This window comes from Aphis gossypii, chromosome 2 (assembly GCF_020184175.1).
Source record: "Aphis gossypii isolate Hap1 chromosome 2, ASM2018417v2, whole genome shotgun sequence".
Lineage (NCBI taxonomy): Eukaryota > Metazoa > Arthropoda > Insecta > Hemiptera > Aphididae > Aphis > Aphis gossypii.
The window spans coordinates 23,806,725-23,826,280 of NC_065531.1; the positions used below are offsets into that span (position 1 = coordinate 23,806,725).

The 19,556-nt window shown below is 32.7% G+C and overlaps 3 protein-coding genes and 1 pseudogene across 3 annotated transcripts; 1 reads left to right on the plus strand and 3 right to left on the minus strand.

The window, feature by feature from the left end:
- Positions 1–1,024: 1,024 nt before the first annotated feature.
- On the minus strand, positions 1,025–2,941 carry LOC126549587 (uncharacterized). Its single transcript, XM_050199176.1, has one exon. It carries the CDS (start codon positions 2,939–2,941, stop codon positions 1,025–1,027), a length of 1,917 nt encoding a protein of 638 aa, XP_050055133.1.
- A 74-nt stretch (positions 2,942–3,015) lies between these two features.
- LOC126549588 (uncharacterized) lies at positions 3,016–5,394 on the minus strand. Its single transcript, XM_050199177.1, has one exon. The coding sequence runs from the start codon at positions 5,392–5,394 to the stop codon at positions 3,016–3,018; it is 2,379 nt and encodes a 792-aa protein (XP_050055134.1).
- Positions 5,395–6,472: 1,078 nt separating this feature from the next.
- LOC126550192 (uncharacterized) lies at positions 6,473–8,397 on the plus strand. The gene is made up of 2 exons (XM_050201251.1): positions 6,473–6,612; positions 6,713–8,397. The coding sequence occupies exons 1-2, from the start codon at positions 6,487–6,489 to the stop codon at positions 7,541–7,543; spliced, it is 957 nt and encodes a 318-aa protein (XP_050057208.1). The 5' UTR covers positions 6,473–6,486; the 3' UTR covers positions 7,544–8,397.
- A 7,904-nt stretch (positions 8,398–16,301) lies between these two features.
- On the minus strand, positions 16,302–17,773 carry LOC126549590 (uncharacterized; annotated as a pseudogene).
- Positions 17,774–19,556: the final 1,783 nt, after the last annotated feature.

Genomic DNA, 19,556 nt, shown 5'->3' on the forward strand with positions numbered 1-19,556 from the left:
GATATATATAAAAAAAGACGGCGATTAGCGCCCACGACACTATTACTAGGAAAATAATAGTAATACTTAGGCGATTCGCGCCTTATATAATATTATAGTAATTTTTATTTAATAAAAATGCAGCGACCAGCACACGAAAATTAATAAACGCGATTTTATCTGTGCGCGAACTAACTGGACTGACTTAAATAATATTCGCGGAGAAGTGCGATAGCGTTTAACATATTATTATATAATAATTCACAATCACATAAATTATACAAAAATAAAACAATAATATCAACATTATAGGGACGAACAGGTAAACGGATATGTGTGTGTGTGTGTGAGTGTAGCGTGTGCCGGCCGGTGGCGAGATATATTTTAATATATAATTTAATTCAATTACCTATATCGCCGTATTGTCGAGGCGGCAGTTATACATTAAAATAAACATATTATCTGGCGTCGACATCCTCCCCCCGTTGAAAATCTGATTTTTCAACACTCGAGTCATCATCATGCACAGGAAGGCAACATAGTTTCACTGTTGGTCGACGCATTTCCACTTCACTTGCCGTGCGTAGAGTTACAACTCGAATGACTCCATCCTTACCCGGATGAAGCTGGATGACTCTTCCTAAATTCCATTTGGTTGGATGATTACTTTCTCCTTTTATTATCACTACGTCATTTAACTGCATTGGTCTCGTCCTGCATACCCACTTACCGCGTACTTGACACTGTGGCAGGTACTCACTCTCCCATCGTTTCCAGAATGTTTGCATCAGATATTGTACCCTTTTCCAACGCCGTATACCATTTGGCTCGGCTTCTGTGAGATCATTTTCAGGTGGTAGGAACATGGGCCCACCAATTAAAAAGTGCGCCGGTGTTAGCGCTTCTAAATCAGACGGATCGCTACTCAGCGGTGTCATTGGTCTTGAGTTTACACAGGCCTCTATCTGGCATAATAACGTGCTGAGTTCTCCTAAGGTGAGCCACGTGTCCTTCATTATCCTTGTGAGATGAAATTTCGTGCTTTTCACAGCATTCTCCCAAAGCCCTCCAAAATGAGGAGCTGAAGGGGGGTTGAATCTCCATTCGATTCCTTCTCCTTCCATTCGTTTATCAATTTTTCCATGTATGCGGTGAGCTCTTTTTGCGCCCCAACGAAATTGGTACCATTATCGCTATAAATTCTCTTACATTTTCCACGCCTTGACATAAATCGACGTAAGCAAGCTACGAATGCAGCACTTGTTAGGTCTTCCACCGCCTCTAAGTGAACTGCCCTAGTCGAAAAGCACACAAAAACAGCAATCCATGCCTTTATGCCAGTTACTCGACGGATTCCACTTCTGATAACAATCGGACCAGCGAAATCTACCCCAGCGATACCAAAAGGCCGAGAGCATTGTACTCGATCCTTTGGTAATGGGGCCATCAGTGGTAACAAAAACTTAGGTCTTGCCTTTACACACTGAACACAACGTGATGTTACTGAACGTGCCATTATTCGTCCTCTCAGTGGCCAATACATTCTTCTTATTTCAGCCAACAAAGCCTGTGGTCCACAGTGCAGTAATTCTCGGTGCCGATCTTCAAATATTAAGCGCGTTATTCTGTGGCTCGCTGGTAGTACTAATGGATGTTTTTGCTGTTCAGATATGTTGGAATACTCTAGGCGTCCGCCGACATGGATTAGACCGTCCTTTATGAATGGCTGCAAATTCTTGATTTTGCTTCTTCGAAGTAGTTCCTTATTAGATTCTAATGATTTAATCTCCTCGTGAAACGACTCTCTCTGAACCCATTTGATCACAGCGACTTTAGCGCCTTGTAACTCGGAAACTAATAAATGCTTTGGATATTCAATAGTTTTTTTTAGCTTCATATACTTTATGAATCGTAAGAGCCATGTTACTGAGCGTACTAGTTTGTGCCAGTTCGAGAAAGCATCGAAGAGTTTGGTTAATGGTAGAGAAGTCACTAATGCAAGTTTTACTGCACGTTGTTCCGGAATCTCTTCATCTTTGATTAATTGTACTTCTGACGCATTCCATTGGCTTTTTTGATCTGACATCCATCTTGGTAAATGCCACCAGAGATCTGCTACCAAAAGCTCCTTGGCACTTATGCCACGGGAAATAACATCAGCAGGGTTGTCAGCTGTACGTACATGGTGCCACTGGTTCGCATCAGTCAATTCCAAAATTTGAGATATTCGATTTAGAACGTAAGATTTTAATCTGGTTTGCTGACTGTTTATCCAACTCAAGACTACGATCGAGTCAGTCCATAATTGACAACTTCCCAACTGAAAGCCCCATGAATCTGACACTTTGTTGGCTAACTCGGCAAGTAATAGCGCCCCATTCAGCTCTAAGCGCGGAATGGTAGTTCCTTTCAAAGGTGCTACACGGGTTTTCGAACATAAGAGTCTCGAACTCCATATTCCGTTGACATCTATCGAACGCACATAGATGCACGCGCCGTACGCTTCCTCCGAGGCGTCGCAGAAACCATGGACTTCGATGTCCCTCGACAGACTTGGAATCACTTTCCTTGGAATCTCTAGTACCTTCAACTGCCCTAAACTTTGGTAGAAGGCGCTCCATTTTGTTTGCATGGCTATTGGTAACGGTTTGTCCCAATCAATTTTCTCTGCCCACATCTGTTGCAGAAAAATCTTACCTTTTATCAGCACGGGGGTCAAAAACCCAAGAGGATCAAAGATCTTATTGAGATCTGATAATATCACTCGCTTAGTTAAACATTTCGGTTGTAAAGTGGAAGATAAAGTAAAAAAGAATTGATCTAATAGTGGCTTCCATTCCAGTCCTAACGATTTGACTATTTCTCCATCTCCTATCTCAAGTGTAAACAACGTATCACCTTCACGTCTACCCATTTGTTCCATTATATCTTGGGAGTTTGAACACCACTTTCTCAGTGGCATTTTTGCAGAATCCAGGATAGAGCTTACCTCTCTCTGAATTCTGCAACAGTCCTCCACACTGTCTGCGCCTGTCATTAAATCGTCCATATAAAAGTCACGAAAAATAGACTTTGACGCTTCCGGGTTCTTTCTTTCACTTCTTCTGCCAAAGCAACTAAGCATTGTGTAGCCAAAAACGACGCTGGTGTCGTTCCATAAGTCACAGTCGTCAATTGATAAGTACGTAACTTCTCTTTTGGATTTTGTCTCCACAAAATTCGTTGCAGGTTCCAATCACCCTCTGAAACGCGTACTTGACGAAACATTTTTTCAACGTCGGATGTTACGACGTATTGGTGTTTTCTAAAACGTGTAAGGATTCCGAATACGTCCTCTTGCACGGTAGGACCACATTTCAACACATTGTTGAGCGATAGCCCTGACGAGCTTGTGGCTGACGCATCAAACACAACTCGGAGCTTGGTTGTCAGGCTTGAGCTTTTAAGAACCGCATGATGTGGTAGGTAAAAGGATGGTTTTGGTATCACTAGTTCATCGACGACTTCTACCATATGTCCCATTTCAATATATTCATTGATGAACCTCGTGTATTCCGTTCTAAATTTCTCATCGCGCTGTAGTTTGCGTTCCACACTGAGGAATCGGGATGTCGCCATAGCCAACGTAGACCCCAACTCATTCACCGTGTCCTTCCTTGGCAGACGTACTACGAACCGTCCATCTTCATCTCTGCATGTTGTTGTTTGATTAAAATGTTCAACTGTTTCTGCTTCTTCCAAACATCTCTGATTTGCCTTCGATAGCCGTCCGAAACTAGAAGTCTCACTGGCCATAATTGCTTTCCAATCTTCCTCTAAAGATTCGCCAACTGAATGTATTCCAACTAAGGTCACTACTCCTATTTCACCGGTTACTATCCACCCAAAATTACTGCAGTTCAAAACTACATTCTTGACGTTTAATGGTATCCGAGGTACAGTAGTTGAGAACACATCAAAAAATACTCCGCCACCTATTAACAAATCAACTGTGCCTGGACTTTGAAAGGTAGGATCTGCTAGCTGTGACATCAAATCATCTGGAATTTGCCAACCCTCTTTTTGCGCTTCACAGGATGGTAAATTATTTACAATTGTTGGCAACACGTAACATACCAATTTAACACAATAATCACTCAGTCTTGATTGGACTGAGACTTCAACATAGGATACAGCTCTCACTTGGCTCGCCCCAATACCACCGACTGGTAGGTTAGACTTTTTACATTCTAGTTGCAGTGACTTGGCGAGGTTCCCTGATATAAAATTCACCTGTGAGCCGCTATCAAGTAGAGCTCTACACTTACGTTGATTGCTTCGCCTATCAGTAACAAGGACAACTGCAGTTGCTAAAAACGTGTAGTTTTGTTCTAATCCATTAAAAGCGGATGCAGTTGCCGACACGTTTGACGTCTCTGCTGTAGTCCGTTCTCTTTCAGTGGTTTGTTGAGGCTCTGGAACCTTGTCAAAGTGCAACAGCTTATTGTGCCTTCGTCTGCATATACGACAACCATAAAGAGATTTACATACAGTTGCCATGTGCGTTGGAGAAAAACAGTTAAAACATAATCTTGAGTCTCGAACCACTGTGACACGATCTCCTATTGATAGATCTTTAAACTTACTACATGCGTATAGCTTATGTTGTTCAGAGCAGCAGCTGCATTTTATATCATTGGGAATTGAAGCTATTAATCCTTTTCTTGTAGCTGTATGATTAGACGTCTTCTTCGTCATTGCGCTATTCGTCGGATATCTTGCTTCTTCGCCCTTTTCATTAGCAACTAGTGTTTCGGAGCTCTCAAATGCAATACAACGACTTGAAATGAATTCTTCCAGCTCGATATATGTTGGTAAATCTGTGTTAGTTCGACGCAACTGCCATTCATGGCTTGTGGTTTGGTCTAATTTCCTCAGAATAATTGTTACGAGCCATGCATCCCAATGTTCAATCGGTTGGCACAACGACTCAAGTGCGGCGATATGAGTTGAAATACATGAATGCAGCTTCTGCAATTCGTTCGCCGAAGCGACCTCTACTCGAGGTGCGTCGAGAATGGCACGAATATGCGACTGAATAACCAAGCTTTTATTATCGTATCTCTGTTGTAGCTTCCTCATAGCTAATTCATAGTTGAGTTCTGTGATCGGTATCCCTTTGATAATGTCCGATGCTGGACCACCTAGTGCTAATCGAAGGTAAGAGAATTTCTGAGCTAACGAATAATGCTCATTATTATGAACCATTGCCTTATAAAGGTCAAAGAAGGAATTCCACTCTTGTATATTACCGTCAAATTTTGGTATTTCAATAGGAGGAAGCCGCGCTTGATGATGATGCGAAACACTAGCATTTAATGAATTATTACTCATCGACGAGTTATGCGACTTCTCCTGGTTAATCAACTCTTGCATCTCCGATCGAACAGCATAATAATCATTTTCAAAGGCTTCTCTTGCCTGCTCATTCTCCTCAAAATTGTCAACATCGAGAAGTTCGATTTGACATTGTATCTCATCGAATTTCCTGCTGATCTGCGGCAGTTCTTCCTGCCTGAACTCCACTAACGTACAGTGTTGGGCATTATCTAGATTAAATTATCTAGATACAATTTTTGTATATTTTATCCCATCTAGGTAATTTTTAAATGATTTATCTATTATCTTATCTAGATAATAAAAACGGTCTTTTTTTTTAAATTATCTAGATAATTATTTACTGAATTGTCTGTTATTTTTTTTTTATACTTATTAAACAAAACATAACAATTAACAACTAGGTTTGTTCTTTGCAACTAGTAAAGTTGTTATCTATCACCACTATCACAATGGGTATACTAATTCCACAATATTACCATTTTCTGTAAAACAGCTGTCAGCTTATATTCTGTGGTATTAGGATCTACCGATCGCGATTGTGTGTTATCAATGTTATCATATTATATCAGTTGAGTTTTATATTGCATAATATACCGATTATACCGTTAAGATTTTGATTTTGGTTTATCGACTTTTAGTTATTAGTGTCTAAGTGTCTTTAGTTAAATTATTTTTTATAGACAGTTGAATTAATACATCTTAAGAGATGGAAAAATTTGTACAAAAAACGCGTAAACGTCAACTACAAGATGACAATGATTCTGTTGAAGAAGTGGAATCATCAATTGTTGAAGAAACAGATGAACCAAAAAATAATGTTATTGATACTAATGATACCAAATTAAACTTTAATTATTTATTTGAAAATTTTTTACCGTAATTTCCATCAATGTAAAAAAATTAAATGTGAATTGTCAAAATTGTCAAAAAGTGATATGTGGTTCTACATCATCTTCGGGAAATTTTTTAAGCCATATTAAGGTAATATAAATAAAGAATTAAAATTGTATATAAGTATTTAAAAAGTAAAAACACAATATGATAATATATTTAAAATATTTAACTTGTGTCATAAATAAATACAAATGTATTGAATAAAAATTATTTTAGCTTAAGCATCCTGGACTAATGGATAAACTGAAAAGTTGTAGAGAACGTTACAAAAAACCTAAAAATGTATTAACACAATCTAAATTATGTCACATGACAAGTCAAGCATATAATCCAATTTCGACAAAATTGTCCAAGGAAAAGGTAAAATATTACAATGGATACTAATAAGTAATAAATAAATAACAATACACTTCAATAAGTATATTTAATTTTAACTATTATTTTATTGTGATTAATATAGATTACGGATTTAGTATTCAACTATATTTTACAAGAAATGCGACCACTGTCAACATGTGAAAAGCCAGCATTCAAAAATTTAATTAAAGGTCTAACAAATAATGAAGAAATATACATACCGGATCACCGTGTAATCGGTGCAAAACTTAATGAAGATTATAAAACTTATGTAACTAAATTAACTGAGCAGATTTCAATGAAATCTTATATATGCACCACAGCTGATATATGGAGCTGTAATAATAAAAGTTATTTTGGCATGACAGTTCATTTCATCGACGAAACTACATTCAAAAGATCTTCTTATGCTCTTGCTTGTCGACGTATACAAGGTAGTCACAATTACATAAATATTGCAAAGACCATCACTGATATATTAAATAATTTTTACATAAATGTGACAAAAATATCGCACACAGTCACTGACAACGCCTCTAACTTTGGAAAAGCTTTTCGGGTTTATAACCAACAATATATTGCTTCAAATGTAACCACAGATACAACAAATGACACAAATGATTTAAATACTTCTATTGACGTTGATGTAACTGATATGTCATCTATTATTGACGATATTCAAAAATATATTTCAAATGAACATATAGATGATGATGAAGAACTTATTCTCCTGCCAAATCATATGACTTGCTCCGCACACACATTAAACTTAATTGCAACAATAGACACAACAAATATTACAGAACAAAAGTATCGAACAATTTCAAGAAGTACTTTTGGAAAGATAAATGCTTTTTGGAATATTTTAAGCAGAAGTTCAACTGCTTCTGATAAAGTGTTTAAAAATGTAATTGTAAATTTCCTGTGCCGGTAGTAACACGTTGGAATTCATTTTTTGATGCAATTCAAAAACTTGTTCTTCATCAAACTAATGTCACCGAAGCAATTAATGAACTAAAATTAACAAAATTAAAAAGTACTGAATGGTCATTTTTACAAGAATATTGTCAAGTTGTAGAACCATTAGCGACTTCATTAGATAAACTTCAAGGCGAGGATTCATGTTTTTTTGGGATTTGTTGCTCCAACAATATTATCATTAATGAACAAACTTATGAATACTTCCCACTTGGTTTATTGTCAACCATTATGTTCAGTAATTTCTAAAGGACTAGAAAAAAGATTCAAAGCTGTATTAGATTTGAATCTGCCTGAGAGCAAACCATATATTTTAGCATCTGTTAGCCATCCAAAGTTTCGATTAAACTGGGTTCCACCTATTTTCATACAAACTTGTAAATCATTATTTTTGTCTGAATGTAATCTTGTTGGTTCAATAAATAGCTCACAGCTAAGCCAGTCTACCAATTCGGAAGACAGCGATGACTTTTTTGAATGCATTATGCCATCATCTCAATTGCCTGATACCTACGGTAGCTGCAGTTTATCAGCAAATGTTCAAGCGCTAACTTTTTAGACATTAAAAAAAAGAAACAAAAATCTGCATATATTGAATCAGTATCCAATTGTGAAACAAGTTTTTCTCAAATACAATACGACTTTACCTTCCTCAGCCCCAGTTGAGAGATTATTTAGTGCAGGCAGTCAAATACTGACACCTCGAAGAAATCGTCTAAAAGACAACACTTTTGAACAATTACTATGCTAAGATCAACTAAAGAATAGGTTAGGTTACTTATTACTTATAATATTATATTAACCACAATAATTGACTAATATTACATATAAATGTATATCGTATTTTATATTTCTATAAATTAAATGTTTTTTTTTTTTTAAAATATGTAACCAAATGAATCAAACGTTACAAACTACCAATTTGTTTATATGACATAAAATAAATAAAATATCAATGTAAATTTATAGTATATTTTTTTTTATATATATATAATCAGATATCAGCTAAAGTTTATTTTTATAAATTATCTAAGTATTATCTAGATAATTTTTTCTTGAAACTATCTATTATCTAAATGATTTTATTTAAATTAATCTATTATCTCATCTAGATGATTATATTAATAAATATCTATTATCTTATCTAGATAATTATTTGATTATCTATGCCCAACACTGCTAACGTAATAGCTTGTTCTCTCGGATTAAATGTGTTCATAAAGTTTCGAACTCGTGTTAACGAAGCCTTTACAACACCTCTTTTTCTCTTTAGGTTAGTTAAGACCCTTTGATCACTCTCGTCTAAACCCATATTCAACTAAAATGTGAACTAATACAAGATCACGTCGAGGTCACCAAAATGTATGCGCCAGGTACGGAACAATAATAGCCCGTGTGCCCGGTCGCCGTTACTTCACGCGTAGTACTCACCCACCGACCGACTAGTGTTATTATGTGTGTATATAGGTAATAGCAATTCGATAAAGGTGGACGGGTATGCCGAGCAAGATTATCGAATGCTAGTGTGTAGTGAGTGTGTAAAAGTGTGTACATATGTGTGTGTGTACTTATAACTAGGAAGATAGGTAACTTAAATAATGCCAATAATGGTAACTAAAATATTGTGGTAGATAAGTTGCTGTATAATACACGAGATCAATAATAATAATACAAATATAATAGACTCACACAGCAACACAAAGGTATAAATAATAAAATAATTGATGTAATAATAATCACTGCCTTTATGGCTAAACAGTATAAATTATAATAAAATAATTATTATTATCGCTCAAACCTTACATGGTTGAATAGAAAAATAATATAATAAATTGTGCAGCTATGTATATAATATGCGGCCTTTCTGGCACGATTAAATAATGGTGATAAAATATACGGCCCTTTTGGCCCAACAATTCGAATAAATACCAGATATAAAAATCACAGCAACACAATAGGTAAAAAATATAGCTTAAATAATAATAATAATAATAATAATACAATAAATATAATAAAATAACTCACAGATTGAGGAGCGCAGGCTGGCCAGCTGGTCCTGTTACTATAATACGTAAATAAATTTGACATTCACAAGAACAATAATATTATAATAAACAAAATTACACTCATCTGGTATAAAATTTACTTCAAGCAAATAATAATATAACAATAATGGCGATTAGCGCCTTACAACAAAATAATAATTAACACGCCGATTCTTGCACGGCAATAACTTGATGATGACAAAAAAAAGGCGATTCGCGCACGATATATTATAAAAAAAGACGGCGATTAGCGCCCACGACACTATTACTAGGAAAAATTAATAGTAATACTTAGGCGATTCGCGCCTTATATAAATATTATAGTAATTTTTATGTAATAATAAAAATGCAGCGACCAGCACACGAAAATTAATAAACGCGAGTTTTATCTGTGCGCGAACTAACTGGACTGACTTAAATAATATTCGCGGAGAAGTGCGATAGCGTTTAACATATTATTATATAATAATTCACAATCACATAAATTATACAAAAATAAAAACAATAATATCAACATTATAGGGACGAACAGGTAAACGGATATGTGTGTGTGTGTGTGAGTGTAGCGTGTGCCGGCCGGTGGCGAGATATATTTTAATATATAATTTAATTCAATTACCTATATCGCCGTATTGTCGAGGCGGCAGTTATACATTAAAATAAACATATTATCTGGCGTCGACAAATACATTTATTACAATAAATTGTCTTATTTTTATTTAACTACTTATTATATTTCATTAATGCTGAGCTATAAATTATAATTATCAAACGATTATTTTCTGTTTGTTGTTAATATTCTTTATTTTATTTATCTTTCCTTCACATATATTAATAATACTGACTATATAACGAATACACGACACTGGTCAATTATGTAAAATATTGGTACAATAAAGGATTTCAAAGATGGGTTAAATATTTACCTAACCTGTTTTTATATTTATCACGTGTGATATAAACCTTATGTATTTTTAAAATTTCAAAACAATTTTAAATGAAAATTGAAACGTATATGGAAAAAATGCCTTTAATGATGCACATAATGTATTATTACATTATTTTACAATTTATTATGTAAATGATGATGTATTTAAAAGTACATATTACAAAGATTTACTTTAGGTGATGACTGATTGCTAGACCCCCCCTCAAATACTTAATTTCTATTCTATCGTGTAATTCTTTTGCATTTCAAAATTATTCTGAATTCAAATTTCAAATATTTCAAATACCTACAATAAAAAATAAAAAAATAAATTAAAATTGTAGAAAAGTCAACTCAAATACTTATTGTTGTATTCATTGTAACTAATGCCAATTTTAATTTTACTTCATAATACATATTATAATCGATCCTACTGCGGCGATTTGATATACACGGCCACCCGCGAATGCTCTAAGTCTATTGCATTCTTTTCAAGTTATTTTTTGATTTTTTAATTTGAATTTTGAAAATTAAAGCTATTGCTTTCTCTTATACGATAAAATACATACGTCTACGATTTTTTTTTTTGATTTTGTGTCTGACGACAATATTTGGAGCAGTAAAAATGTTTCGATTTTTGACTTCAGCCCCTCTTTGAAAAGAAAATTGAATCTAGTTGGTATTTTGTGGGATCAAAAGTTAAAAAATTTCAATATTTTTTAAATGAGTCGAAAAAACCCTAAAAAAAATGAGGGAAAAACGGGATTTTCTACGCAAAACCAGATTTCGACAAAATCGAATTTTTTATTTTGCTATAACTAAAAATTTAATCGATGTAAATACTTGAAATTTTCACCAAATGTTAATATTAGCGTTCTCCATACACAGTTAAATTTTCAAAGAATTTTGACTTTTATAAAGCTATTTATAGGCAATTGAAATTTTCAATTTTTTTAAGTATTTTTTTTTTTAAATAACGATAAAATTTTTTTGGCCGGCCAGAAAATCTTGAAAATTTAATACAAAGTTTATTATAAGTTGTTCTTAAAGTGATAAAAAAAAATCCTAAATCGTTAGTCACAATTTTTTTTTTATAAGTGCTTGAAGTTCGAATTTATACGAAATATGTCAAAATTGCGAAAATTCGCAAGTAATTTTGTGGTTAAAAAATCGTAAAATTTTTTTCTTTTATAACTAAGTTTTGAAAATTTGATACAAGGTTTTCCATAAATTTTTCTTCAAATATCTGTAAAAAAAACTCTACCGGATTCAGACAAAAAATTTTATGAGTGTTTGAAATTTAAATTTTTACAAAACCTGTATTTAATACAGAAGCAAAGTAACAAAAAAAAAAAAAATAAAAAAAAAATTTATAAAAAAAAAAAAAAAACAAAAAAAAATAAATAAATCTTTTAAATATTATAAGACGTAGGATAAATATTACATTAAGAATAATAATAGATACATAATAATTAGGATTAGTAAATTAATTTATGTTTAAGTGAATGAGAAGAATAATGTATAAGTGACCTATTGAATTATTTAAGGTTTTTGTGTATAATAACGATACAAAGACAATCGTCATACACCATAAAAAAAATTAAAAAATCAGACCAGTATAAAATATAATTGTTTAAATTATACAGAAAAGAGACACATCAATTCATAATAATGGATTTCGAATTTACATTGGTGAACAAGACAAGCATGATAGTAATTTTCGGTGCTATATCAAATAGCCTAGACTGATTCAAGATTAGGAACTAGAAATGACGACCTTATTGTAACCACTAAATGAAGAAGCTCAACCTATGGGTGAGAAGGAGCTTCAGATGGCAGTTAAAGAGATAAAGAGAGTTTTCAGGGTTAAAACCGATCTGAGAGATGCTTGTCTAGACCAATAGAAACAAAGTTTAAAGAAAAATATAAATAATTTAACGAAGGGGTACATTGACAGTTATATACGAAGAAGTAATAAAGAAAACGTAATAGTAGTGTGGAACGGCCACTCAGATGAAAAACATTTTGAAAAGATTAGATTTAGACCATTATCCAATAATAAACATAACCTGCTATGATAAATATTTTAATAAACATTTTTACATTCAATTTGAGAAATTAAGTAATAGGGAAATAATTTTCGAAGTTGAGATACGAAAATTTAATAAAGCATTTTTAAAAAATATATATATAATATAAAAACAATAATAATAGGTAAATTATTACCTAAATTTAATACAGAATTCACGGGATATATTAAATTACTATAGATAATAAACAAAAATATGTCGATTTTGAATCAGTTGATTAGATAAAACTGGTTGTAATTGTGCGAAACACCCATCGAAATAATATTTGACACGAAATCGATAGAGTGGTTTTCAATGACGTTCCAAACGAGTAAGGATTGATCAAGTAAAGGTATAAATCGATTAAGATTGTCGTCAATGTATATAATGTACTTCAGATAATCAGTACGTCATTTCATTGTCAGCGAATCTTAGTTGTGTAGTGAGCCGGTCTTGGTGAAGATAGCTCAGCACGATTTAACGACGAAGTCCACTTTGTCGTATGTCTTCTTCAGAGAGTGTAGGAAGTTTGAAGTTAATAAACAAATCGTTTGAATTAAATGTTATTTATTCACTGAGACAATGTATATAATAAAAGCTAGCTCGATGTGTTGTTAAGTATAGAACAACGCCATCGGTCTATGCGTGAGTGAGGCTTAACTATGTCTAATTCTTAATACTACCACAACCCCTTTTATATTAAACTATTTGGGCGTAGTCCCCAAAATATACGTACGTGTCATGGTAAACAGGAAATTCGACTATGAGTTTCTATTTCATGTTTACTATGACCAAATGTTTAAATACATAATTTTAATCCTAAAAATCTATATAAACGATTATTAAAACCATGTTCGTAATCCAATTATCTAATTATCTACTATTAAATATAATATATTAATATTAATTATTCTAAAACTAAACAACTAATATCAACTCAGAGTAACAGGAATGATGTAATTAAATAGTAATGTAATATGCCGGATTTCTACAGTTGAATAAATAAAAAAAAACGTAAAATATAAATAACATAAAAAATGAAATGGCAAAAGAAAAAACTGTATGAATGAGTTACTATTGGGATATGGAAATAAATTTGAAATGTGGGGAACTTTATAGATTTTATATTACTAACATATTATAATAAGAAAACAATTTTTTGTAATAATTAATTGACCATATAAGGAATTATTGTAATCAACATATTATACTAACCACATATTTTATTGTAATTATCAAATCTATTTAATCATTATATTATTCTATTTACTAACACTATATTTTATTGTAATCACAATTATAAATTATAAGAAAACTAACCAACACATTTAAACATTGAATTATATTATAACCAAAATATTTAATCAAAACTATGTATAACACATATACATCATATTATATAACGAAAATATTTTAAATGTAAAAGCATACAGATAATTGTAATGTATGTCTTACTTCAATAACTTGTAATCGAACATTGTAAACCCTATAATATTGTAATAATTTGTAACTTAACCATTTTGTACTAAACTTTGAAAGATTTCTGTCTTTGAGACATAAACCTTTTTTTTCGTGGGGAGGTGCAACGTGCTCTGATACTTATATTAAATATAATATATAAATTACTACATACCGTAGCCAACAATAACCTAAGCATTGGGGGTGCAACAAACACTTTTATAAATACGATAAGGAAAAAACAAATAAAATACTAAAAGGTTCTAAAAGTACGCAGGTGATCAAATACACATTTTCTTAAAACATTAACAATCATCAACGGCGGAGGAGCTGCGTGAGAACACTGGCCGCATTGACAATATTTGCGTTATAACAAGTTATAAAGACAGATCATCGCACGTATGCTTGTCACCCGGTAGAATATTATAAATATACAATTACCACCTGATAGAATAATATAGATGTATAATTGACGCACAGCGTCGCTCAGATAACGCAAAACGTGGGAAGAAGCGGATGCAGGTGTCGCTGACCAGCAAGGACCTGAAGGTACCGTGGGAGTCCCTGGATAATATATAAGGGGGCCCAGATTTGGCACATTTCAGACGTGATCCATCAGAGTTAGAGCGAGCACCTTCACGTCACCCAGATCAATAGTTTTGTCATTTGGACTTAGAATATTTTTCACAAGTTTAATTTATTTAATTATTTGGACTTTGAATATTTTTCAATAAAAAACACTAAGAAATATTTCATGAGTCTTCATTTTTTTACAACAACCTATCCGATACTACATCATTCTACTGCTTGTACGTGGCACTTTACAATACTGACATTTCCATTATTTCAGAATAATTTTAAACCAACTAGAAAATCTCCAAGACAATTTATTATTTGATCTTGATATGGTTGTGTAAGTAGCATTAAAAAAAAATTAAACTAATAACAATTAATTTTTTACATATATGCATATATTTTACAGAATTGATGTACCTCAAGTCTCAACTAAACGTAGTATATGTTAACTCAGATATTGGTATAAAAAAATTTATTCTCGAAGACATTGATAGTTTTTCAATTATTGACGTCTTTCTAATAGCGGCATTTAAATGGGTGGACAGAAACTTAGAAATTGATAATTTAACCGTAAGTTATTGGCATCTATTATATTATAAATTTACAAAATGCCTCTAATTATGAAATTGTTTAACTATTTAAAATATTGAAGATGAAATGCCTGAACAATTACGTTGTTCTTTTTTTCAGGATCGTTTCTTTAAATTTTCATAAATATTTTTATTCCTCTTTCATAAAAAAATCAGTATATTCATTATTAAAACAAAAAATTTTTTATCGTTTTCGGCTAAAGTATTTTTTAAATATATAATTTATTCACCTGATTTTTATTTCACTAATATTTTAAACGTAACTTACTATTAAATTCGATCAATTTTATTTAAAATTTACACATTTTGTTTACCTATATTTTTTTATTATAATTATTATAAGTATTTTTTAAATATAACATTATTCATTTGATTTATTAAACTGAAATTTTAAAATGTGTAAAATATATTTATTTATAATCAGTCATATTATATTATAAACGTTACTTACATATTGTAATATTAGCAGATTACTATTATACGAAGAATAAATGTTCACTTTGTACGTTGAAAATTAAATTCACAAACACAAATTATTTAAAACTAAACTGTTAGTTTACTGTTATACGAAGAATGAATGTTCACTTTGTACGTTGAAAAATGAATTCTCAAACACAAAATACAAATCATTTAAAAACTAAACTGCTAGTTAACTATTATACTATAATATTAGTAGGTAGAAATAGACAGTTCTAGATCTCCTCCCCCTTAAATTTTACATGTAAAAGCATAGGCTCCTCTGTATAGGCAATTCGTAGTACAGGCTCCTCCTAGGCTCCTCCGAAACTGACAATATTTAAACAGTATAGGCAATCTGCAACACATATTAATTCGTCCACGCCGTCGTCGCCAAACCCAGCGTTATCTAACACATATGTTATCACAAATTGTTATCAAATAAGTATTAATCAATTTTTTTTTCGTCGGGCAACCATACTATCTTAAATCGTGGTTGTGAGATATCCTAGTAACAACAATCACATACAGCTATAACATAATATAATCTAACCTACATCCTAATCTCCCAGTCTCTACACCACCCTAGTCCTCAGCGACACCGAATCGCCATCGCCGGACTCACCACTAGTCCCTTCATCGTCTAAACAAAAGAACAGTCCATAAAAATAACCGATTATTGTTAAAATACAATTCCAATTATTATATAATATATTCTAGACCTACCTAAAATATTAAAGCATTACCACGTACACATAACCGCAACCAGCTAGGTATATTCTTATAAGTGTCTCATAATATTATAAATATACATATTAGTGGACATTAGGATCCGTCACCATCATACGACACACATCCATCCATTTAACTTAACCCATACACACATTTACCTAATATTAAATAAATCTCTAACCCAAGTCAAACACATATATACACTGATAAACATACATATATGAACACATACATACAAACACACACACAGGTATACATACATACACGGGTATACATACATACACACATACACATACATACATACATATATACATTATGCATACACTTACACACACATACACACCTATACATACACACTTTCATATACACATATATACATTACACATATATATATATATACATAATCACACACACGTATATACACAGACAAACATTCATACACACATACATACACACACACATATACAATATACATAAACACATACATATACACATATATACATAATCACACATATAACACACACACACACACACACACACACACACACACACACACATACATACATACACTTACACATACAAACACACACAGACATACATTAATGAACACACACACACACACACATTAAACCTTTTGAAATATACGTTGTAAAAATATTTACAACTTTTTAAAACAAAAAAAAACAAATTTCCTTTCGATTATAATATTAACAGTTATTTTTAAAATGTCCGTGGGCGTAAGTATGTTTCTATCGGATCGTGCTATCCGTTTATCATCTTGTTGGTTGAAGCATAATTTGTTGGATTTGATCGTTTGAATCTGATGGTTGAATGATCTGATAGAGATATTTTCCCTACACAGGTTAGACTTGTCATTATCATCATCGGTGAAAAGACAATTCATATGATCTTTGAAAGTCATATGATTTTTAACTACGTGCCCTCGGACGCCTTTTGCCTTAATTTTCTCCTTGTCTTCTAAAATGAAAGCATAGGATTTTGCTCGGAGTGCTATAAACTCTCTCATAATACGTCCATCGGTTTCATCAGAAAATAGTCCAGGTATCTTCTTTCTCTCAGCAATGTAACACGGTGGTCTCGGGTAGATTTGCCGTGTCCATTCGGTCGATCAAGTTAGAATTATTCGCCAGGTCATTGTAAAAGTCGTCAGTCTGGATATATTATAAAGAATCTAAAGAAAAAAATATATATATTAAAAAACGATAATAGTAATAGTAATAATAATAATAATAATTTACCTGTATCTGTGTACATGAGCTCGATTTTGTCGCCATAATGTTTCTGCATTACGTTATAGTGATAGTCGTACATCAGCGTTTTACTTATGTCTAGTACTGCGAAACCTATAAAAAAAAAAAATAAAAATAAATAAATAATAAGTTTATAAAGTAATAATTGTATGTGTAAGTTTATTATAATCACCTATATATATCGGTTTGCAGAACTCGATAATTTTATTTTCCAGCGAAACAGCAGCTAGATTTTCACTGTATGTTGTGCAATGTTTAAATGTTTGTTTATTCAGAAGTTTTTGCAATCTTTTTGGACATGAACTAGTTCCATCTTAATACGTTTCCTCATCGATTCCATCGTTTTCCCAAAAACTGCATTGTTTAAAAGTTTGAAGAAATCCTTTTCAAACTCATTCACAGCTTTTTTTCCTCATTTCAGTGTTTAAGTGTATATATTTCGCAAGCCAATCTGATTGTCTGAACTCTAAAACTCTGTGTACTTTTTCTACGATTAATCCGTTTGCTATAGCTTGCTGTAGGTTACGGTAATGGATGATATAATTTTTTTTTCGAGTGAAGTGTCGCCATAAGTTTTTTTACTCTTGAACCAGGAGGAATTTTATTCTCGGGTAAAATGGTAGATCGTTGTGTTTGTTATGTAAATGTTGTGGTATGATACTCTACCTCATACACTCTACCTACGTCTGAAGTAGGTGTTAAAACATCTAGTCCGTCTAATTTAGGTTCAACCCATTTAAAGTCACCATAAGGCATGTACTGTGACATTGCCCACCCGTACAAGTTGTTGCAGTCTTGATAAACTATCCACGATTTTGGCTTAGTCGTGTCATAATCTGGAGTCTTGTCATTATTGGCTTTAGCGTACCTCATGCTAGCTTGTGTGAGGCCGCCGCGGATTGAATTTTCAAAAAATAAGTGCATGTCAAAGTCAGAGAGTAGTTCTAGTTTGACGTTAGTGTATTTTAACATGCAATCGAAACTGAATCCTGGAGCTGTATAATAGAAAACGGGGTCTAAATTGTACGTTGAAATGCACATGTCTCTGAAGTTTTCAAATACATCGACCAATAATAGAACATCGATTTTGAGATAAAGGTCACTATATTCTCCGAGATTTTTGCATTTAAAATGATTCCATACAGTCTTGGCGTGCTTGTATTCATTATCGTCTATATTTGATTCTGTTAGTGTACTATAAAATCACTTTTTTCTGGTAAATTCGTTTCTTCGAGCTTGTTCAACCATCAGTATATTCGTAAGGGTATACACCTTTACGAGTAACGAGCTGCATATCTTCGGTAAAAAGTGTTTTGCTGTCTCCCTGAACTTTTCGAACCCGATGTTATTAAATTGTCTGCAAGTGTTGATAGTTTCGATGCCATAAAACGGCATGAGTCTATAAATCTTATTGAAAAGTTATTGGTCACGTGTTTTGAAAATGAAATGAATTTTTCTTCACTATTCGGGATAACCGAAATAGTTTTGGAATCGTAACCCAACTCGGTTACGATAAAATGTGCGTCATAATTTGATAAATTGTGTAGAAAACATGGTATGAAATTCGGTGTTTGAAGCTTGAGGTTGCAGGTATTACACAATGTTTGCCTGAATTTTCCCGATAAGTGACAGTGATCTGCCACTTTATTGTTTTTGTCGGAAAAATTACAATTACATAAATTACAAGTATTTGTCATCATATGTGTTGTTTGCTCTTCTTAGTCATTATGATGGGTTTATTTGTTTTAAGCAAATCTTGAGCTCTTCTTGCGATCTCTGTCACTTCGTTCACGAATCTTTTAGCTACGTCTTGACGAGACTCATTACCACGGAAAATAATGGGT